The 23109-nt window shown below is 42.3% G+C and overlaps 1 protein-coding gene across 2 annotated transcripts; it reads left to right on the forward strand.

Annotated features, from left to right (window-relative positions):
• Positions 1–206: 206 nt before the first annotated feature.
• On the forward strand, positions 207–16291 carry SF3A3 (splicing factor 3a subunit 3). 2 transcript variants are annotated; one of them, XM_044671476.1, is made up of 17 exons: positions 207–326; positions 650–697; positions 2228–2280; positions 2400–2505; positions 4632–4704; positions 5174–5265; positions 7186–7268; positions 8178–8316; positions 8589–8657; positions 9154–9221; positions 9392–9499; positions 10643–10712; positions 12181–12345; positions 12430–12540; positions 13639–13729; positions 14555–14610; positions 16012–16291. In XM_044671476.1, exons 1-17 carry the CDS (start codon positions 231–233, stop codon positions 16087–16089), a joined length of 1506 nt encoding a protein of 501 aa, XP_044527411.1. In that variant the 5' UTR covers positions 207–230; the 3' UTR covers positions 16090–16291. The 2 variants fall into 2 exon arrangements, with proteins under 2 accessions (XP_044527411.1, XP_044527412.1); XM_044671477.1 differs by lacking the exons at positions 2228–2280; positions 2400–2505.
• The last annotated feature ends 6818 nt before the right edge of the window (positions 16292–23109 follow it).

The raw sequence follows: 23109 nt of genomic DNA on the forward strand, positions 1-23109 counted from the left end.
CGGCCGGCAGGGGACGCTGCAGCCTCGGCCCGAGCCTCCGTCTCCTCTTGGTGCTCCCACCTTTATTATTCCCTGACTGTCCCCGCTCGCGAGCCAGAACTTCCGGCGAGGGCGGAACCTCAGTGTCACAGAGTGCGAGACGCGGGCGGCCGAGCGCGCAGAGAGGCACCGGCGGCCTCGGCAACTTCCGGCCGTAGCTGCTGGTGTGAGGTGGAGGCGGCTGGGGGAAAATGGAGACGATTTTGGAGCAGCAGCGGCGCTACCATGAAGAAAAGGAGCGGCTCATGGACGTTATGGCCAAGGAAATGCTCATTAAGAAGTCCACGGTAAGCGGCTGGAAAGAGGACGACTGCACGAGGGAGGGGAGAAAGAGAAAAAAAAAAAGCGGCCACATCCGGGATCCTGCCCCTCCTCCTCCTCTTTGGGGCCCCTGCCAGACCCCAGGATTCCCTCCTCTCGGCTATCTTCCGGGACCCCCAAGTCCACTTCGGGGATGTACATCCAGCGGGGGTGGGCGTGGGGAGGGTTCGCGGGCGGGACTGTGCCCACACTAATCTGGGGGTAGAGTAGGCCTGTGGCCGGGAGGAAGGGAAATGTGGAGGGTCCCTGGGAGGTTGAAGCTGACCGAGTCTGTGTCTGTCCCCTTCAGCTCCGGGACCAGATCAATTCGGACCATCGCACGCGGGCTATGCAGGACGTGAGTGCTGGGATGGGGCGGGTCCAAAAGCTGTTAGAGTGTAAGGCTCTTGAGGGCAGGCACCGTCATTCCGTTTGTATCCCCAATTATCCTTGTACCCTGTTCATACTTAGCTGTTAGCATTTGGTCTTCCCTTTGAGACTGTGAGCGTCTTAGAGCAGCGATTGGTTTAGTTTTTTCTTTTTTAAAAATATTTCCCACTCGCCTTAGAATCAGTACTGTATCAATAATGTAACGGTTCCGAGGCAGAAGAGTGGTGAGGGCTAGGTAATGGGAATTCACTAACTTGTCCAGTATCATATAGTTAGGAAGTATCCAAGGCTAGATTGAACTGAGGACCTCCCATCTGTAGGCCGGCTTCTCAAACTATTGAGCCACTTAGTTGCTCCCTTGTTTTTTTCTTTCTTAAGATTCTTAGTCTTTTGTCCAAGGTTTGCTGCAGTTTTGGGGGGTGGAAACTTTAATAAATGTTTATTGACTGACTGACATAGTAAGCTTAATTAATGCTTATTTGATTTTGCCAGAGGCAGAGAAGCAGAGGCATTGGGCTGTAGTGCTCAGGCCATGGTGCTCTGTCCATCAGTCAGCAAGTGTTTTTCCTATGGGCCAGGTGCAGTGCTAAGCACTAGGAACACAAACCAGGGGAAAAGATTAGGTAGTCCCTATTGCCCTCTAGGAGTTCACATTAGTTTGTTTCAACTCTAACCCTTAACTACCTCCTCTTTGCAAAGACCCAGTATTTAATTTTGGAGGCAGCTACCAGGGAAGGAAGAGATTAGAATCTCAGAAGGAATGGACAGGAGAGCTTGAATCTAGTCCCCTACCTGATCTTGACTTCTCTCTGGTCCTCTATGTCCTTTTGGACTACCTAAGTCCCTCATGTAATAATGTCTTTTCCACAGCTTATAGACAGGGAAATAGGAATGCTGAATTTGAATCCTAACTCTTGCTTTGAGTCAGGAAGACTTAGGTTACTTTAGATAAGCCTTAGATACATCTTGAGTAGCTTTGGACAAGTCACTTTACCACTTTCAGTCTCAGTTTACTCATCTATAAAATAGGGATAATATTAGCACCTACCTCCCAAAGTTATTGTGTGTGAGGTAAAAATGAGATGATGCTTGTAAAGAGTTTTGTAGACCATAAAACTATATAAATGCCAATGATTATTAGTTTTTCACATAATCTTTGGTGTTCTGTTTTCTAAAACACCTATAATCCTATTTTCACACGATTGGGTAAAGCACTTTATAGCCTTTGAATTATTGTAGTAATGTAAGTTGTAGTAATGACTGGAAACCAGTGATGTAGAAATGTTTTACATAACTTCATATATATAATGGTATTGTATTTTTTGCCTGCTCAGTGGTGGAGAAAGGAGAGAGAGAGAATTCAGAACTGAAAAGAAAAATTTTTTACTATTACCACCACCATTGATGCTACTTCTGGCCTGTACTCCCTCTGTCCTGTGTGGTGACAAGGAATTGCTTTATGTTGATGAGGGGTTTGTTTTTTTTTTTTGCCTTTTAGAGGTATATGGAAGTCAGTGGAAACCTGAGAGATTTGTATGATGACAAGGATGGGTAAGTGGCAGTTCTGGGTAGCACTGGGTCATGTGTGGGTTCTTCTGGGAATTTTTCCAGTGCCTGTCATTCTGTTGACTCTGATCTTATTTGTTTTTTGATCCTTCTTGGAATTTCAGATTAAGAAAGGAGGAGCTCAGTGCTATTTCAGGACCAAATGAATTTGCAGAATTCTATAATAGACTGAAACAGATAAAAGAATTCCACCGGAAGCACCCAAATGAGGTAAGCTCTAAGGGTTGTTGATGAACTTTTTGAGTGAGCCAAGGATTACTACAGGAGGAAGCAGTAGGGAGGAGAGACATTACTGCTCTTTGGTTTATTTTTACTTGTCTGTACCTTAAGAGTTGCTTTGATGACCTTTAATACATGAGCAAGTGGCAGTATTTTTATCATTGTAAAATAGACTTTGGCAACTGTTATCTCCATCTTTCCTAGTTTTCTTTAATACCCTTTCCTATAAAAGCATGTTATGCATGACTATAGAGATTATTTATTCTTTTATGATAAATAGACATTTTGGCATGGTGGCACAGTAGATAGAGTACTAGACTTAGAGTGAGAAGAAGACCTAGGTTCAAATCCTACCTCTGATGCTAGCTGTTTGACCACAGATATTCAAGCTCCCATGGTTGTCATATGTATTTTACAAGCTTTAAATTATTGCATGAATGTCAATTATATGACTAGTATGATATGTAGCTATGTAATTGATCACACTATTTGTTGAGTGCTGATTGTGTGCATGTTCTGTGGAAGAAATGAAAGAAGTCTAAGGCTTGGTTTTTGCCTTGAATGACTGACTATCCCATCAGAGAGACATATTTAAGGACCAGACAATATATAGCCATGGTGTAGTGGACAGTGTTGACTTAGGCTCAGGACTTTCCCCTATACCCAGGAGAACTGGGTTTTAGTTAAATTCTGGTACTAATAAGCTGTATGACTTTGAGCAAGTTATTATTTTGTGTCTCTGAATTTGCAAAAAGAAATGGTTGGATTGAATGACCACTAAGATCCCTCCAGCCCTGACCTTCCATGATTCTGAGTGACATAGGCAATAAGTGCTAAATTAATTTAAAGGAAAGAAAGTGGGGGGAAGGGGTGAAGAAGGGATAAGCTTTCTTTGAGAGTGGGGATTTGAACTTGATCTTCAAAAATGGTTAGGTAGAGAAGTGGGAAGAGAATTCCAGGGTCAGGGAGTGCCATGAGAAAAGGTACAGAAGGAAGAATAAACAAGATGTGCTTGAGGAACAAGGAGTAAAGCAGCCTTGAATGGAAGGTCATGCTGGATTTTAGCAGGAGATGAGGAAAGGTAATTTGAGATTAGGCTATAATACCTTGAATTTCAGACTCTAGGATTTAGATTTATCTTGTTGGAAGTGGAGAATCAGCAGAGGCTTTTTAGGAAGCTTGTTAAATGAAAGAAACAAAGAAGAAAAAGATAATCTGCCAGGGGTATACAGGCTGAATTGGAGGCAGGGACCAATAAGGCAGTTAAAGTCATCTAGGTATAAAGTTATATGGGCTTGGACCAAGGTGGTGCCAGTGGAAATAGGAAACCAAGGAGATTGAGAAGGTGAAAAGCATAGTGAAGACACTATAGCTAAGGAAGTGCATCTGTCAAGTAAATTTGTACTTAGTATTCTGAGTTTTCTTGGTTTTGGTCATAATCAGAAGAACAGAAAAATAATTGATAAACATTTAACTTGGTGCCAAACAGTAAGTTTTGAGAATACCAAAAGAAAAGCAAGCAAGGAAAATCAATGAAAAGCTCTCAAAAAGAGGCAGCTAGGTAATACAGTGGATAGAGTGCCATGCCTAGACATGGGAGGACCTGGATTCAAATTTGGCCTTAGATACTTACTAGCTGTATGACCCATGACATGTCATTTGATCCCAATTGCCTACTCCTTACCACTCTTATCTTGGAACAGATACTTTATATCCATTCCAAGACAGAAAGCAAAGGTTTTAAAAGAAAAAGAGCTCACATTTCTAATGAGGGGAGAAAATATGTATGTGGGAAGATTCAACAGTTTGAGGCTTTTAATAGTCTTCAGCCTATAGCTTCAGGCCATGCTCAGGGGTCCTTTGATTGAATCCTTGTCCTAAGGGTTTGGAGAGCATAGGGGCAAGGCAGAAAGTGAGGGCTAGTTAGGATAGGAATAAAAAGAAAGGCTCAGTTATCCCTCAGGCCCCTTGTCATACTGTATTAAGGTCTAGGACAATATTGGAAGCTATGCTACATATAATGCCCAATTCCGGACTTGGCCCTACTTATGAGACAATGTTACTCTTGTTCAGAGGAAATGGAGAATCCATCTGGATTTTGTGCTTTCTCTTCTCAGATTTGTGTGCCAATGTCAGTGGAATTTGAGGAGCTCCTGAAAGCCAGAGAAAATCCTAGTGAAGAAGCACAAAGTAAGTGGGGTATCACATTCCATATTAGGAAAAATACAGTAAATGCTCAACCAGTTTGTGTGTGATTGCAGCTGCCTCCCTCAAGTCTTAAACAAGAGTCTCCAAGTGAAAATGTGTGTCAATTCCCTCAGGCTATCTTCTGAGATGAAATCTTGACTTGATTTATTGCGTGTTGAACATCACTTAGGAAGTGATTTGGTTTCAGTTTGTGTAATCACCTGAATCAAGTTAGAACTCTGTGGAGTTGGAAGTTGCTGCCTGGAGCTCACTTAGCTTAGGTGGCTTGATAAGCTTTTTTGGCATGTTGTGGTTAGCTTGCTTCAGAAGCAACAGGGGACAGCTTTGTGAATGGGCTTCAGTGTTGAGTGAAGAAGCAAACAGACTAAATGACTAGGCTGACAAGGGAGGTTTTATGTAAGAGATTGTTTTTTAATTTATTTGGGGCAACTATTCTCTGTGATTCCCTCAGACTTGGTGGAGTTCACCGATGAAGAAGGATATGGCCGTTACCTGGATCTTCATGACTGTTACCTTAAGTACATCAACCTAAAAGCATCTGAGGTAAAGTATTAGACAAATTTTGATTCCCAGAAGTGGGTTAGGGAGTGTAGATTGGGAATAATGGGTGGTTAGTATTTCACTTGCTAGGCTGGAGATATGAAGTGCACTTTCTGAATGAGCCTCCTCATTAGAAATGAAAGCACATTAAATGTGTGCTGATTATGCACCAGGCAATGTGTTGAGTGCTGTGGGGACCACAAAAAAGCATAAAGCATGAAGGAATGACAGGAAAGCCTTTATTAAGCATTTTTTATGTGTTAAACACTTCTAAGTGCTGAGGCTGCAAATAGAAAAGGGAGATAGTTCCCATCCTCAAAGAGCTTTCATCCCAATAAAGGAAGACAATATATATAGAGAGAGGTGGTGGTTGTTGGGAAGAGGGAAAGGGGGAATGTTAGTTGAGGAAATCAGGTGTGTAAATAGAATTAGCTCAGAGCCCATTAATAGTCAAAATTCTATTCAACCTAGTCCTGCTAATGATGTCACCCTAACCTCCCTTAGTGGGGAGGGGAGACCAGTTACCCACACGTGACAATAAGTAACAAATCAAGAATAAGGGACTGCCCTTTGGGCAGTCCAAATCAATGTAGAAACTGCCATTTGTCCATTTGAATTAGAGGTGGACCACAGGAAGTGATGAAAGACACTATCTCTTTAAGTAAGTGAGTGAACTTCCTGTGGGGGCAGTTGCCATCTCCAACTGGAAGAAGAAGCATCTCCTGAGACCACAGACAGATTTACGCTCTATATTGTCACGTGGGTAAGTTAGGCTGACTTCCTTGGCCTAGCTGGGCCAATTCTAAACTCTGCCTATCTGGCTGTTGGGCCTTGTGGCTTACAGCTTCATTTATTAAGCTTTGTAACCTTCTTCTCTCTCCGTCCAGGCCTTTGGCCTGGACTAGCCTCTCCCTTTTCTCTTTATTCCTACCTTTACCTACCGATTGTAAATAAACTCTTCAACCCGATGCTGACTTGGGTCTGATTTAATTACGGAATCAACCTAAATTTTTGATTCCTGGCGGCCACATATTTTTAATATATATCTATAAATACCTAAATTTTCCCTCTTACACAGGACAGTGAGTTAGACCATAAAGAAAGGGATTGATGTGCCTTTTCCAGTAGCAGTGGCAATAGAGATTTGATTATCATTCTAGAGGGAGAATATATGTTCATTGGCAGGCTACATGGGGGGTGGGAGTAGAAGAGAATGTGATTAAGAAGCTTGGCTGGGTTGGCTAGCTGTGTTCCACTATCTAATCGTATAGGTTTGTGCCCATCCATACATGTACTAGACAGGTCCCAGGGTAGGAATTACAAAACTATATAGCTTAAATCCCTCAAGACAAGGTTCTTGAAAGTCTGGTGGTTCCTAGGGTACAGCAGTAGGATGGTTGTCAAGAAAATGGCCAGGGTAGATGCATGGATAAACTTAAAGGTGTTTATAATCTAGTTGATAGAAATATGGCTTCAATTTCAACAAATGTTCACTAAATACTCACTATGTGAAAATCACTGACTTGGCTACTGAAAATTTTAAATTGCTATAATAGTAAAATATGACTGATACTCCCAAGCGAAAAATAGAAACATTGAGTAAAATCAGAGTTGAGAAGAAACTTAAACCAAGTCCCCAAAAGTTCATTGGCTCTGCCTGGAGCATCTCCTGGCAGAAAGAAATCTTGGAGCAGTATTATAATTTTCTTTCCTTATCTCTGCTTTTCTTCTAAATGTCTAGAGTAAAGCATTGCCTATTAAAGTAGTGCAGGGATTAAATGTTGGAAAATTTTCAAAGAAGAAAGACTCAAAGTTGTACCTTGTTACCCTGAACTCTCAAGTTGGATCTTGTATAGAATCGGTTAGGCTTTACCTTTGAGTTCTGCACACCCACCTTAGTCAAGTCTCTTGTTTTATTTTCAGAAACTGGATTACATCACATATCTGTCCATCTTTGATCAGTTATTTGATATTCCAAAGGAAAGAAAGAATGCAGAGTACAAGAGGTGAGCATTGTCACTTCTTAGTTGTTTTTTTTTTAGAAGCTAAATTCTAACCTTGGCTATTCTCTGAGCTCTCCTGACTTCCAGAGTTATTGAGGAATGTGGAACTTAAAAAACCCAGTTTTAGAGCACATATTCCACTTATCTTGGCAGAATGAATATACTTTAAAGTTATTATGAACTTGACAAGCATAAATACTTCCATATGTAAAGGGGGGGGATTATATATGAACCTATGAATCTCATATACAGTTTGATTTTTGTAAAATATATGTTAAATTTAATGTGTTAAATTTAGACATTGCTTTGCTTGTTTGTACTCCCTCTTGAACTTCATGTTCTTTATCATGCATTTAAAAAATATTCGTTAATGTACCTTTTTTTTTTTTTTACATTCTCCCTCTTTCCTTCCTCCTCCCCCCAAAATAAAGGCCTTTCCTTATAACAAATAAGTACAGGCAAGCAAAACAGATCCATATGTTGGTCCTGTCTGAAACTGTCTTCTCTGTACCTCTAGTCCATCAACTTTGCCAAAAGGTGGACTTTGACATCAGTTTTGGAAAGTGTTTTCCTGTATAGTGTTGTAGTCATCATATTATTCTCCTAACTCTTCTCACTTCAGTCTATATCAGTTCAAACAAGTCTTTTTAGATTTTGAGTCTGTACTTTTTGTTATTTTTTATGGCATAATAATAGTATGAATTTGGTTTTGTCATCTTATACTCAACCTGTTGCTTCATTACTAACCCCATAAGCTGTATAAGGCTCTCTTATTTAGGGCTCTGTCATTGAAACTATGGCTACATTGAGGAGCTTGGGCCTATACCTGGATAGGAAATAAACCTTCTTTTGCTTTGCCACCTCCATCACAGATAGCACTCCTAAATTTGTCCAAATGCATCTCTCTATTAGGTACCTGGAGATGCTGCTTGAGTACCTCCAAGACTACACAGATAGGGTGAAGCCCCTGCAAGACCAGAATGAGCTGTTTGGGAAGATTCAGAATGAATTTGAGAAGAAGTGGGACAATGGTACCTTTCCAGGCTGGCCGGTGAGCTGGAAGAGTTATATTAGAAAACTTAGTCATGATTCTTTGTATTTTAGTAAAGGATCTGATGATAAATGGTCCTTTCACCTCAGTTGTGGCCTTGAAGTATTCACTGCCCTGGAATTTTATGGAATCTAGGGGTTTGGGGTTTTTTTTTTTGTTGTTGTTTCTTTGGAAATCAGTTCTAAGACTTGTACTTGTGAAGGTGGGAGAGACCCATTATTGTTACCCTAGATCTGGCTATTAATAGGATTCATTGTTGTCTTTCTTGGCAGAAAGAGACAAGTAGTGCACTGACCCATGCTGGAGCCCACCTTGACCTCTCTGCATTTTCTTCCTGGGAGGTAAATTTTCTGTAACTCTTTAGTTTGTCTTACAGACTAACCAGCTACATTCTTGTTTATAGGTTTGCCATTAACATATTCTCTGTCTCTGTCTCTCTCTGTCTCTCCCTCCCTCCCTCCTCCCTCTCTCTCTCTCTCTCTCTCTCTCTCTCTCTCTCTCTGGTACCATACACATATATATTATAGGCCCATGTTGGTGAACCTATGTGGCACATGTGCCAGAGGGGGCTGCTCCCTCCCCCTCTCCACCATGCCTGAGGACATTTCTCTTATCAACAACCCAATGGGAGCGCTTCCTCCCTCTCTTGTCTGGGGTAAGGGGGTGACTCACATGCTCCTTGAGGGTACAGTTTGGGTACTTGGTCTCTAAAAAGTTCGCCATCACTGGTATAGGTCATCTACTATTCGAGGCAGTATGCCACACGGATATTATGTGGAACATTTGGTCTCAGGAATCATTTTCTTCAGCATCCTAACTCATCCCTCTGTTTTCTAGGAGTTGGCATCCTTGGGTCTGGACAGACTGAAATCTGCACTCTTGGCTTTAGGACTGAAATGTGGCGGGTAAGAGGCAGGGTCTATAATCTTTAACTGCTGCCTGTTATTCTTTCTCCACTTGTTCACCATCATCTTTAGAAGGACTTAAGTTCCATTTGTCTGACTACTGTAAAACTAGCCAAGTGCAGGTGAGACTGCTTGGAGTAATAACTAGGAAATCCTTTGTCTTTTCACAGGACACTGGAAGAGCGAGCCCAGAGACTGTTCAGCACTAAAGGCAAGTCCCTGGAATCACTTGACTCCTCTCTGTTTGCTAAGAATCCCAAATCAAAGGGTACCAAAAGGTGAGTGACCTGGTAGTTTCTTTGTCCTTTTGATTAGTTGGTTCTGTTGGTTCTCTTGCCTGATAGGTAATATAGTGTAGCCCAAGAAGCATTGCACTTGGAGGTAAAAGAATTGGGCTTAAATCCCAGGTAAGTCATTTACCTCTGAGTCTCAAATTCTTCATGTGTAAAATGGGTATGATAGTACTTGACTAATAGAGCCCCAAAGCAAAGTGTTTTATAAAGGATTTAATGTCATCATCATTGTTTTTAAAATACAGATTTTGAAGTCTATGTTTTGCCATCACTGAACCATAGTGATGGTCACTTGTAAAGTAGCTGCAGTTGTTTTAATTTAGAGTTNTGCTTTGCACATGTCAGGGATGGATTTATGTTAAAGCATGGTGACTAGACTTGTCACAGGGAATTAGGGAACAATTTTTCATTAACTGTTAATAATTCAGTGTGATGGTAACAGATCATGTTAAGGCATTCAGTGTGAGATAAAGCTGGAAAGGCAGGTTGGAGCATAGGAAAGATCAGATTAAAGACTTTGTGTTTTGTCCTTGGTGTTAGAAAGTCACCAGAAGTTTCTGAGCACTTAAATCACAAGACCAGTCAGACCTAAATTTGAGAAGATTATTTTGGCTTGTGTGAAGGATGTAGTGAAGAAAGGAATTCTTGGGACAAATTTTAGGAGAGTATTATCATTGTCTAGATGAAAGAATGTCATCTTGAACTTGGGTTCAGGTGGCTGTATGAAGAGAAGGATGGGAAGAAGAATTAAGTTAAAGTGACAGGATTTAGAAATTTGTTAGGTTTGGGGAAGGGGAGGTCATCGAGAACTCTATTTTGATCTGTTCATTGGTGATAGGCCCATGACCCAGTGTTTTAAGGTTCTCTGTCGATGGCAATTTTCAAATTTCTAAAAGATTCCAAATTCTGCTTTATCGACCTATTAAGGGTTTAGGTGTTTATAACTTTTAAGATTTTTAAAACTGCTTCTCTAAAGGATATGCTCCCTTTTAAAGAGTGAGGTGCTAAATGAAACCATTCCTAAGATTGAGGAGTTGTGTTGAATTAGGCTATAGAGAACCCCCATTATATCATTCTATGGAAGATTTCAATCCCTTTCAAATGACCTGGATCATTTCTTATTCACAGGGACACTGAGAGGAATAAAGACATTGCTTTCCTTGAAGCCCAAATTTATGAATATGTAGAGATTCTTGGGGTAAGTATATTACTGAAAGTAATGTAATCCCAAAACGATATCCACTGAAAAGCCACCCATCCATCTACTCTTTTGGCTTAGGCAATTTAGTAGAAAGAAGGAGATTTATTGATATCAAAAGGTTTTTCTATTTGGATAACCTCAGGCTCTCCACAGTCCACATGAGCTTGCCAGAGTTGCCAGTCTACCCAAGCACAACTAGATGTCAAATCTGTGTCTTAATTCCTGATTTGGGGGAATTAGAAACAATTTGGTTGCTGGAACTTGCTCTGATCTTCAGGAGGATGAGGTTTTTCCACCTTTGTCTAAAGCAATCTGATTCTTACAGTAAAGGGGTTTTAGGTGAACTACTTGGGCTTTTTCCTCCCAGAGTGGTAGATATATGCCAACAGGAAGCTCTGAAACTGCTTAGATAAGTCCAGCAAGTTGTTTCCTCTTTTTATAAAATCTATAATCCTTGTCCTACCAGAAAGCAAAATTTCAGCTGCTCTAGCCATTTGAAGAAGTATCCCTGAATCCTTGTCCTTCCAAGGGCTTTGAAAAGTTGGGAGAGATTCCCTTCAGTAATAACAATATCCTAGCATTTGTGTAGCACTTTACGGTTTTCAAAGTATTTTATACAGTATCTCACCTTTAAGTTCTGAAAATTCATAATAAATTTAACTCGTTAGTTTCAAAGCTGTCCTGCTTCTATGTTTTCTTGTGAATCACTTTCTGTTCTCTCCTTTACTTAATAAAATATACTTCAATGACATTTTTATCATCTCTTTTTTGGTCATCACTATTATTAGCTTAACTCTCAATGCCTTTCCCCTCATTAAAAAAATTTAAAAACCCACCCATTTCGTAACAAGAATAGCTAAGCAGAATTGTTCCGCAAATTAGCCATGTTTTAAAATGTTACTTTAGTCTGTCTTTCTTATCAGATGGGAAGTAGCATGCTTCATTGTTAGTTTTCTGGAGTTGTAATTGTTTTTTGCAGTGATCAGAGTTACTAATTCTTAAGTCTTTCTAAGTAGTTCTACCCTCATGCTATAGTCATTATATACATTTTTCTTATTTTACTCTACATCAGTACTTATAAATATTTGGACATACCTCTGAATCCATCCTTTGTTTTTTCTTGTAGCACATTAATATTATATATGCCATAATTTGTTTTGCTGTTCTCCCATTGATGGGCACACATTTTGGTTTCCAGTTTTTAACTATAATAAAAGATGTCCCTGTAAATATTTCTATACAGAGAATTCCTTTTTCTCATTCATTTACCTCTTTCAAGTGCATGACTATTAGTGGTATAATGGGGTCCCTGATTTCATGACTTTGGGGCATAGTGCCAAATGGCGTCTCAGAATGACTGAAACATTTCACATTTCCACCTGTTATTCGTTAGTGTCTGTCTTCTCCTACATTGGGCTTCACTTTTCTTGCATTTTTACTAATTAACTTATCTCTTGTTCTTTAGGAACAGCGACATCTCACTCATGAAAATGTGCAGCGCAAACAGGCCCGGACAGGAGAGGAAAGAGAGGAAGAAGAGGAAGAACAGATCAGTGAGAGTGAAAGTGAAGATGAAGAGAATGAGATTATCTACAACCCCAAAAACCTACCTCTGGGTTGGGATGGCAAAGTGAGTGCTTACCCCTATTCAGGAGCTGATTCAGCCCTCCCTGTCTTCACAGGTTCATTTCTTATTCTGTCTTGTTTCTTCCAGCCCATTCCCTATTGGCTGTATAAGCTGCATGGCCTCAATATAAACTATAACTGTGAGATCTGTGGGAACTACACCTACCGAGGACCCAAGGCCTTTCAGCGGCACTTTGCGGTAAGGAATCCGGGGCCTGTTCTGCTAGAAATGAAAACAAAGCCAAGGGAGGGAAAAATCTTTGATTGGGACAACCTACAGCCATCTCTTGTGTGAACTTAAGGTGGAGTTAAGAGGGGGAAGAGGAAGGACAATTAGTGTGCTTGGAGACCTTGGAAAGTGGCAGAGTCCCCTCAATGAGCCTTTGTGGTCACAGCCAGAGCTTTGACTCTTTTGGAGCTGGTGTGCTGCTGGGCCTTCCTCTGTGGACTTCTGGATTGTAATATACATAGACCAGACTGAACAAACACCAAAGCCTCTGATCACTATTTTCCCCAAAAGCAATTAAGCTGAACAGTGTGGGCGGGCTACTGTGATAGGTGGTGAGTGTACCATTGCACCTGTGAAATTTACCATTATTTAAAAGGGAAGAAATGAAGGGAGGAAGGGTAGATGTTACCATTTTGGCTTCTTTTCAGTCTACATAATTTTATGGAAAATTTCCCCATACTTCCTTGAATTTACTTTCTTTTTCATTACTTCTAAAAAAAGAAAATAAACCCATACCATCTGTCTTAGAATTGAAAAGGGCTAGGCAATTGGGATTAAGTGTCTTGCCCAGGGTTACATGACTAGGAAGTGTCTTGAGGCCAGATTTGAACCCAGGACCTCGGATCTCTAAGCTTGGCTTTCTTTCCACTGAATTACTCAGGTACCTCTCTTCATTCCCCTTTCTTTTCCCTTGGCTTTTCTGCCTTCTCAGTACCCATACTTTATGCTTGCCTTAAGCAATTCCCTAATCACCATGCCCCCACATCCAGATGTAGTGATTAGGGAATTGCTTAAGGCAGTGATGGGCAAACTAAGGCCTGGATCTGGCCCACAGGAATAGTTTGCCCATCACTGCCTTAGAGCATTTCATGGTCCATCCATGCCATTAAAGACTATAAAAAGATATTACCTCTGACCCTCAGGTTTCTCTGTGGATCTCTAAATCTTGCCTCCTGCATAAAATAAAGGCATTGGGGGCATTTTAAGATTTAGGGATGAAGGGAGAACAATGCTTTGTGTAGAGTTGCTTCCGTTTCCCATTGACCTTCTAATTCTCTTCCCTCCCAGGAATGGCGTCATGCTCATGGCATGAGGTGCTTGGGCATTCCAAATACAGCTCATTTTGCTAATGTGACCCAGATTGAAGATGCTGTCTCTTGTAAGTAATCCTTAGTTCTTCATAAGCATTAGTCCAGACTGAGAGCCTACTCCCTTTACCATTTACTACCCTGGGTACCTGTGGTGAATCAGCCCCCACAGCAACAACATACAACCTTGTATCTTTTTTCCTATCTTGCTAGGCTGGGAGCATAGGGGCTGCCCTCAGACGCCTCTCTCATTACTGATGGACAGAGAACTTTTACCTGCTTTTATTTCCACACTGGAACAGTTGCTCCTCTTTAGGCAGTCTGGTGGCCTCTGGCTCCTAGGAACCCACCATATTAATGTCAGACTTAGTGTGGACTCAACCACCTTTAATCCTCCTGACCGGAGCTCAAGATGTCCCCTAGCCCCCACCTCCTCAGTAGTTGGAGTTACAGGCATGTGTGGCAAAGCAGAGCAGTCTCAGGTGTCTGGCTAACAGTAGAGTCGGCTTTGTCACCCCAAGGTGATACGGCCATTTTCTTCCTCACTTTGGTTGTCAGCCAGTTTTTCCTTATCATTTAACTTCCAAGACACTTTACCTGTCATGTTCCAGGCCACTCTCAAGGACTTAAAAGTTGGTAGAGTGGGTGCCCATCCTCACAGAATTCTCTGTGCCAATGAAATCACAGCTGGGATAGGGGACTTATATGAACTGCTCTACAGAGTTGAAAGGGCATTGTAAAGTTTAGAACGCCATATTAATGTCAGCTGTTATTATTTCCACTACACCAGGGTTCCAACAGAGATGTAGCTTTGGGCTTCTGGAGTAGAACTGGGGGTTCAGTCCCATGCATCCCCTAGATACTATTAATATTAATTGCTGGTGATTGTTTCGTAGTATGGGCCAAATTGAAATTGCAGAAGGCTTCGGAACGGTGGCAGCCTGACACGGAGGTGAGTGGCTATATTTGGGAATCAGTGTTGGAGTCAAGTATACTACTGAGCAGCAAAGACCCAGTTTCTTTAATTTTTTAAACCCCTACCTTCTGTCTTGGAATCAATACTGTGTATTGGCTCCTTGGTGGAAGAGTGGTAAGGGTGGGCAATGGGGTTCAAGTGACTTGCCCAGGGTCACACAGCTGGGAAGTGTCTGAGGCCACATTTGAACCTAGGACCTCCTGTCTCTAGGCCTGATTCTCACTGCACTGAGCTATCCAGCTGCCCCCCTCTTCCCCCTTCCCTCCCCCCCGCCCCCCCAGTTTCTTTATCAGGAAGCTGTAGGCATTGACTTGGCCTTGCTCCTTTGAAGCAGTAATTCTCTCCTCATGGCCATTGAAGACCTGGCAGCAGTCCAAATCTTTTGAAACTAAATACTTGTAGGTATATTGTTTATAATAGGATAATGTGCATCCTTTGGTTTCTGACATGAATTAGGAGTTTGCTTGAGATATATGATAAGCTCTTTGCTGTTGCCTTCTTTCCTTATCTCACTGTGGCATGGAAGTGACCCTGTGTTTTCAGAGGCTCTGCCAAGTCGCACAAAACTGAAGGTTTCTAGTTGGGGCCTAGTGGTGCATAGGTTCTGCTAGATTAGAACAAGCTTATCACCACAGGGGTTGCCCCCAAGAGGTGAATTTTGTCAGCCATAACAATTCATAAAGATTGCTTCCTTAGCACTCCTCAGTTGAGGGAGTGCTCACACCATAGTGTGTCATAAAACCGGAAGTCACCTCATTGGCTTTTTTTTCCTTCAAAAACTGTATCCTCTTTTCATTACTTATGGAAAGGATTTGTTAGGGTCTTTAGCAGTGGTTGGGCAAGTCATTTGCCTTACCAGAGTGATCCAGTAGCCACATAAATTGAGAGTAGTTGCCTTCCAGGTGGGTTCTCTACCTTTTCTGTGTCTTGGATCTTTTGGGCAGTCTGGTGAAGCCTATGGACTTCCTCTCAGAACATTTTTAATGTGTATAATAATTTGCAAAGGATTATGAACAAAAGCAATTATATTAAAAGAAGCATCACAGTATTAAAAGCCAAGTTCATAGACCCTGAGTTAAGAAGCCCTGCCCTAGGAGTTCTGAATGCTGTGATCTCCCTTTGTTGGGGATATCCAATGATGGGCTGGCTCCTTTGTAGATATAAGTATGGATAACAAGGCAGCCATTCCTGATTTGGAGGAGTGCAGATATTAAGGCAAACACCAAGTGAGGGTTACTAGAGTTCTGAAGGGCAGCTGTATTTCGCTCACTTGCTTGAAATTTCCCAGAAGTGACCTGAGGCCATTTCCAAACATACAAATGTTCACTTTCCCAGGGTTGATAAACTACTTTTTCCTTCTCCCCTCCTTTTTTTTAGGAGGAGTATGAGGATTCCAGTGGAAATGTTGTGAATAAGAAGACATATGAGGACTTGAAACGCCAGGGACTGCTTTAGTGGCTTGAGGACGAGTTCTGTGACTGATTCACCATCTTAGGATTTGGCATTTTTCTATTCTACACAAGCACATGTTCCCAAAGACTCTGCTACATGATGTAACATTCTAGCATGTCTTGTGAAGACAAGAAATGTGGACATAGTGAAGATTTGAAATATGTTTAAATATTCATTTTATATTAAAAAAGGTTCTACAAAAAAATAAAACTGGCCTTGATTTGAATGTGGCATGTTCTAAAGCCTGATAGGGAAACCATTTTTTGAGGGCCTTAGTTCCTTCACTTTCCTGTGTCTAGACTAGAGGGTCAGAGATTGAAAAAGAAGAACACTTATTGTCAGAAATCAGCACAGACTTCTCTGTTATTAATGGGAAGTCAGTAAAGAGCTGCCTCAGTACCCCTCCTCAGGGAGCCACCAAGCCCCATTGCTCTCCTCTCTTCTCATGGCATCTGCGGATCCCCATCCTTTGTTTAGTACCAGCAGCTGCTTCCTTGTCAGAGGGCCCGTTCCCCTTGAACAGGAAGAGCCTGGGATCTTTAACTTAACTCATCTTTGTGTTCAGTCAATCAACAAGCATTTAAGGACTGGGAAATGGGGGTACAGATAAAAAGTTAAAATGCTTTTCACTTTTTTGAAACAAGTCTGATTTCTCTTGTCGCTCCTCAGAGCCTTTTCTTCCTTGTTTTTACTGTGTAGCCCTTTTTTTAATCTCAAAAGAATACTTGGTTCTTCCTGATATCTTAAAGAGGAAAAGTCTTTCTCCAGCCTCTACCCACTCTTCTAGGAGGATGACCAGGCTACATTTTGAGGGCAATTTGTAGTCCCTTGGCCATGACAAAGACAAACAAGCCTTCTCTTCAGGATACTGAAATACTTTCCTCAGCCCTCCATTCTTGGAAATAAAATCCTCAATCTCTAGTCTTTCCTCTTGTTGGAAGGCATTGCAATGGATCCATCAGCTCGAAAGTGGATTGCTATTGGCCTTGTCTGCTCACCTCCTGGAGGCTGTTCAGCAAAGTGTTATAAGGGTCTTCCTAGCATTCCTTCCAAGAGGAAGTGAATTTGCTCACCTTCCTTTGATTGAGCATCTAACTGCCTTGCAAACAATAGGCACTTAATAAATGTGACTTGAATTATCCAATTTCACTTAGGAAACTGCTTCCAATTGCCTCTTCCTGGTGATAAAGCTCAGCCCTGTTTTATATCAGATGGGAATTTGATCACATAGTCTCCTCTATCTGTAAAAAGGGGTTTGGGTGGGGGGGAGGGAAGATAGGCCTGAGTCATTTCTGAAGCCCCCTTCTATCTAGAGCTCTAATTATCCTACTCTGGGATTGAATCCCCACTCTGCTCTTTAGTAGCAACATCTTCCCCTTCCAGGCTTCAGTCTCAAGTGTAAAATGCAGCAGTGACTGATCCTTAAAGCCTCTCTCAACTCTTTCCTACAAGCTATAAACCCTTATCTCTTCCTGCTCTTCAAAGCCCCTGGAGCCTCTGGGACCTCTTCCAGGCCAAGGTCATTTACCCCTTCACTTGAAGCCTTGCCCATCTGAGTCCTGCCCTTGGTCTTTGCTCTAGGCATTTCCTCCACCTTACAGTATAATAGTTGCCCATCTATAATGTTTTAAGGTTCAGGTTCTCAAGGGCATTTTATGTACTTTTAAAAATTTATCTTTATAATCCTATGAAGTGGGTGGTACATCTATCCTCCACATTTTATAGGCTCAAAGAGATAGTGATTTGCTAGTAAAGTGTCAACAACTACCTCCAATACAGAACTTAAACGCACCCACCCAGAACTGAGAACCACAGATTCGGTGTTGCTGCCAAGACTGTCATATGTTTGCATTTCCTATGGCATAGTTTCCCCAGAGGAGTGAGTATTGGCTTGGCTTTATTACCGGCCCCCTTCCTCCAGAGTTCTGAGATCCCTGGGGTGCCGAGCAGGGCTGAGGATGCTCCTTTAGAATTTGATGCTCTGGTTGTCTGTCCCAGGAAAGGGCCAAAGAGTGTTGGGTTTGTGGCACCTGATCTTTCCAAGAGGTCCCTGGGGATGCTTGAACCTGAGCTGGATCTCTAAGGTCCCTTCCTTTGGCATAGTTATACTCATCTGCCAGAAGCTCAGAAGAAATGTGCCCATCATTTTTTCTAACTAGCCTCAGCAGCTTTAAGGCTGACCCTGCCATGCTCTGTCTTGCCCCCCATCATTAGTGGCAATGGCCAGACCACGTCCTAGACACCATTCTTGTGATTCTCATACTGGGAGAGATCTTGGTGATAACTACAATAAATCATTAAGCACTTCGATGGTCACTGAAGAACTGAAAATGGAAATTATCATCACCTAGAGGGCAACGGAGAGGTGCATGATAGGATAGAAGACCAAAACATTACAAACAAGGATGCCCTTCACAGAAAGGGATGAGCTTGACGGAAGTTGGGTTGTGTGATTAGAGTGATGGATAGCTGAGGTGTAGCTCATGAACTCTGCTGGGATTCCTATGATGTCAGGAGAAATATAGGACGGTCGTGGGCGCATTGGGTGGACCCTTCTGGGGACCTCAGGTTCAAGTCTTAGCTCATGGTCATTTATTAAGTATCTGCTGTGCTGGGAATACAAAGGAAAGCAAAAAACGATTCTGTTCTCAAGCTCAATCTAAAGGAGGAGATGATATTTAAGCCACAATATACAAACAAGCTATTATACATGTGGAAAATTAGAATCCCAGAAGGAGATCTCTAAAGAAGGACTGCAAAAGGAAGCTAGGGACGTCATGAGATGAGCAGAGGGACGACCAAGGGGAAGGCACAGAGCTGAGAGATGGAGAGTTGGGTCTGAGTGAAAGCAAGGGGGCCACAGTCCCTGGATTGAAGGGTACAGGGACGGGGGAGTAAGGGGTAAGAAAGCTGGGAAAGTAGACAGGGGAGAGCTTATAAAGAGATTTAAAAGGGGATGTTATTTGATCTTGGAAAGCAATAGGGAACCACCAGAGTTAATTGAATTGAGGATGGGGGGATGCTGATGTGGTCAGTCTTGCTCTCTAGGAAAATCAATTTGATAACCCAGTAGGAGATTTGCATGAATGGGGAAAGACTCAAAGCAGAGATCCACCAGAAAACTATTGTAATAGTAACAAGCCTAGGCCTGAGGTGATGCGGGTCTGCACTAGATGATAGTTAACATTTATATAGTATTGCTATTTTTCCGAGCAACAACTGCAGAAGAAAAGTGCTATTATTGTTCTTATTTTACAGATAAGGAAACAGGTGGTAATTTGCCCAGGGTCATACAGCACAGCTAGTATGTGAGGTAGAATTTGAATTCAGGACTTCCTGACTCCACACCCAGGGCTCTATCCATTCTACCATCTAGTCTTTTTTTTTTTTTTTTTTTTTAATTTTTTTTTAAACCCTTAACTTCTGTGTATTGGTTCTTAGGTGGAAGAGTGGTAAGGGTGGGCAATAGGGGTCAAGTGACTTGCCCAGCTGAGAAGTGTCTAAGGCCAGATTTGAACCTAGGACCTCCTGTCTCTAGGCCTGACTCTCAATCTACTGAGCCACCCAGCTGCCCCCTACCATCTAGTCTTGCAGCTAATTGGATATTGGAGGTGGAAGGTGAGAGAGAGAGAGAGAGAGAGAGAGGGAAGTTGAGAATGACACCAAAGTTGTGAGGTTGGGGGACTGGAAGGACAGTCGGTGCCTTTGATGGTAGAAGAGAAGTTAGGAAGAGGGGAAGGTTTTGGAGAAAAGAATTCAGCTTTGTACGTGTTGAGCTCAAAGTGACTATGAGACATCTAGTTCAGGATGTCCAACGGGCAGTCAGAGATGCAAGACTGGAGCTCAGGAGAGTTAAGGGTTGGACAAATGGACAGAGACCAGAATTCCATAGGATGGACAAGCAGCAGATTGATTGCAGGGTCAAAGTCTGTATTATTCACCTGAACATTTAAGGAGCTCTCCATGTTGCGTGTGCTTCTGTCCCAGTAATACTGCGAGGCAGCGGACAGAAATCTCATTTATAAAATGAGGAAACAGACTTAGCAAGGTGAACGTCCAGGGGCATCTAACCTGGAATTGCTGGACCCGGAACCTAAACTCAGAATTCTGATTCCCGTTTTCTTGTCCCACGCCACGAGAGTCACAACCTTCACGTGCTGGGTTGTCTCCTCAAGTACCCCGAAATTCTCCGCTGGGTTCACGAGTGTGCAGGAAAAGGGCTGTGCTGGTGCCGGGAACAAAAATACAAAGCGTGAAACAATCTTTGCTCTCAGGGAGCTCCTATTCTAGGTAGAGACAAATACACACAGAATATATGACAGGTAGCAGATGGTGAGAAGGACACTAGCACTTGGGAGGAGGAGAAGAGTTCATGTGGAATGTGATGCTTAAGCTAGAAGGTGTGAAGGATTCTCTAAGGTGGAGGAGAGTTTATTCCAGGCATGGGGCACAGGGGACTGGTAAAAAGCAGGAAATGGGGCATCATGTGTGAGGAACTAAGAGAAGACCACTTTAGCTGAAAGCATGGAACTGGAAACTGCAAAGGGGTTGGGGCCAGATTGTGGGAGGGATTTAAAAGCTTTTTAACAGTTCAAATCTGGCCTCAGACACTTCTGGTTGCGTGACCCTGGGCAAGTCACTTAATCCTGATTGCTTAGCCCTTCCAGCTTTTCTGTCTTGGATTCGATACTGACAGAAGGTAAGGGTTATTTTAAAAATAAATAATTTTTTAAAAGCTCAACAGAGGAGTTTTACATTTTATCCTCAGGAGTCGCTGGAAATTAATCTTAGGAGAGTGGCAATCTCTAGTAGGAAAATCTCCTAGGCAGCTGTAAGGAAGAAGATTAGAGTGCAAGAAGATTGGAGATGGAGAGACCAATAATATTAAGATACTAATAGGTGCCCTTGTCCTTTGGGCTCCCTAGGACCCAAGGGCCACTCTCCATAGAGCAGTTTATAGATTAGTTCCTGCAGCTGTTGAAAAGCTGGTCTCTTGGGTGGCATGAATGGATATTTCGGCCTAATTGGGCCAGCCAAGATGGCCTGATTAATGAGCCACTGGGGTAAGCAGTGCCTGGGCAGACTAAGGAGATGGCAAAAGACAGGACAGTGGGTGGCGTTGGCTGGCGGTGGCGAGGAATGTCAAGATCACGAATGGACGAGGAGCATTGGAATGTGGTGGGACGAGCACTCTTTGGATCTGGGTCCTTCGAGCAAATGCTTAGACTTAGAGCTGTCCAGAGGAGGCACAGGACACTTCAAAAGGGCAGGAGTTCCCTGAAAGCAGAGACTAGATGATCATTTATCAGGGAGGCTGTGGAGGAAATTCATATTCAAGTCATGATTGGTTGGATGAAGTCCCTTCTAACTCTTGGATTTTTATAGACATGGAAACTGAGGTTCAAAGATAAGATTGGACCGACCCAAGATTCCATTTTTAAATGGCAGCTCAAATTCTTCATAGCACTTTCCTCATTCCAGCTCCTTGAGTTAAGGAGACAAATATTCTTTTTCTTATTTTGTGGGTTAGGAAAATAGGTTTGGCAAAGAGAAGGAATTTATCTGATTTGGATTTGGATGTAGATCTGCTGATTCTGGGTCAATCGATAAAGATTTATTCATCATCGACGACACACCAGGCTTTGAGCTAAGTGTGAGGGTTCCAAAGAGGGACAAAAGACAACCCCTGCCCCAGTCGATGGATATCTACTAGATTTAGATTATTCTGGCTTGCCCAGGGTCACGCAACCAGAAGTGTCTGAGGCCAGATTTGAACTGTTAAAAAGCTTTTAAATTTTAAATCCGGATTGATCTTCATGTTACATTCCTTCGATTTCATTTCTCTGAGGAATACAAGCGCTTGATCACAGTCACACACAGCTCTGCCCCCTGAGGAAAGGACTTTGTTGATTGCTGTTCTAAATACTGTGAGTCCCACCCAGGGTATGACAGAGTTGTAGTTTCCCTTCACTTGGGCAGTCCTAGGTTGATTTCCCCACCTAAGAGCCAGATGTAATATTTTAAGGTCTATAGATGTGGATGGGCAGTGAGGAAGCACAGTGGATAGAGCACCAGGCCTGGAGTTGGGAGGACTTGGTTTCAAATCTAGCCCCAGACCGATGGCCTACTGTCTTAGAATTGACACCAAGGAGGCAGCTAGGCAGCTCAGTATATAGAGGAAGGTCCTGAGTTCCAATTGGACCTCAGACACTTCCTAGCTATGTGACACTGGACAAGTCACTTAACCCCAAATGCCTAGCCCTAACTGCTCTTCTGACTTGGATCCCCTATTCTTTTAGTATTGATTCTTTTAAAATGTTATCTTTATTTTATTTCAGTAACAAATTTCACATAAGTTTTCCAAAGATACATGCTTCATGTTGTCTCCTTCCCCTCTTCCCTGCCCCCTCCCAGAGCTGACAAGCAATTCCACTGGGTTATACATGTATTACTTAGTATTCATTCTAAGACAGAAGATAAAAGTTAAAAAAAAAAAAACTGAGACTAAGAAGGAACCTCAGTGTTTTAAAGGGGGGAAAAAAGGTATATATGTTGCTTCATTTGATCCCCATAACTCTGGGAGGTAGGTGCTATTATTATTAACCCCTACCCAATCCCCCTCCCACCCCATTTTACAGATGAGGAATCTGAGACAGGGAGAAATTAGGTGACTTTGCATGAGGAGAGAATTTATGGAGTGCCTTCTATGTACCACACATATGTTCCATCCACTTTACAGATATCATTGCAAATAGTATCCCATTGGATCCTCACAACCACCCTGCAAAGAAGGTTGTTATTATTCTCATTTTACAGTTGAGGAAACTGAGGCAAACTGAGGTTGACTTGCCCAGGATTACCCGGCTAATAACTGGGGCAGTTTTGAACCCAGGTCTTCCAGCACATTTTACTGAGCCACTTGGTTGCTTACCCAACTTTAACAGCTAAGGAAGCATCATGGAGATTGTTATGGTAATGCCTCCAATGTTCCTCCAAGGGAAGGATCCCCCAAAGGTCCCGGAC

The sequence above is a fragment of the Gracilinanus agilis genome, chromosome 3 (genome assembly GCF_016433145.1).
Source record: "Gracilinanus agilis isolate LMUSP501 chromosome 3, AgileGrace, whole genome shotgun sequence".
NCBI classification, from domain to species: Eukaryota; Metazoa; Chordata; class Mammalia; order Didelphimorphia; family Didelphidae; genus Gracilinanus; species Gracilinanus agilis.

Excerpts from the sequence above, each read along its gene's own strand:
- SF3A3 (XM_044671476.1), top strand. The coding sequence starts at position 231 with ATGGAGACGATTTTGGAGCAGCAGCGGCGCTACCATGAAGAAAAGGAG. Across the intron at positions 2,506-4,631 it reads ACCGGAAGCACCCAAATGAG|ATTTGTGTGCCAATGTCAGT; the intron begins GTAAGCTCTAAG and ends TTCTCTTCTCAG. Across the intron at positions 12,541-13,638 it reads CCTTTCAGCGGCACTTTGCG|GAATGGCGTCATGCTCATGG; the intron begins GTAAGGAATCCG and ends CTTCCCTCCCAG.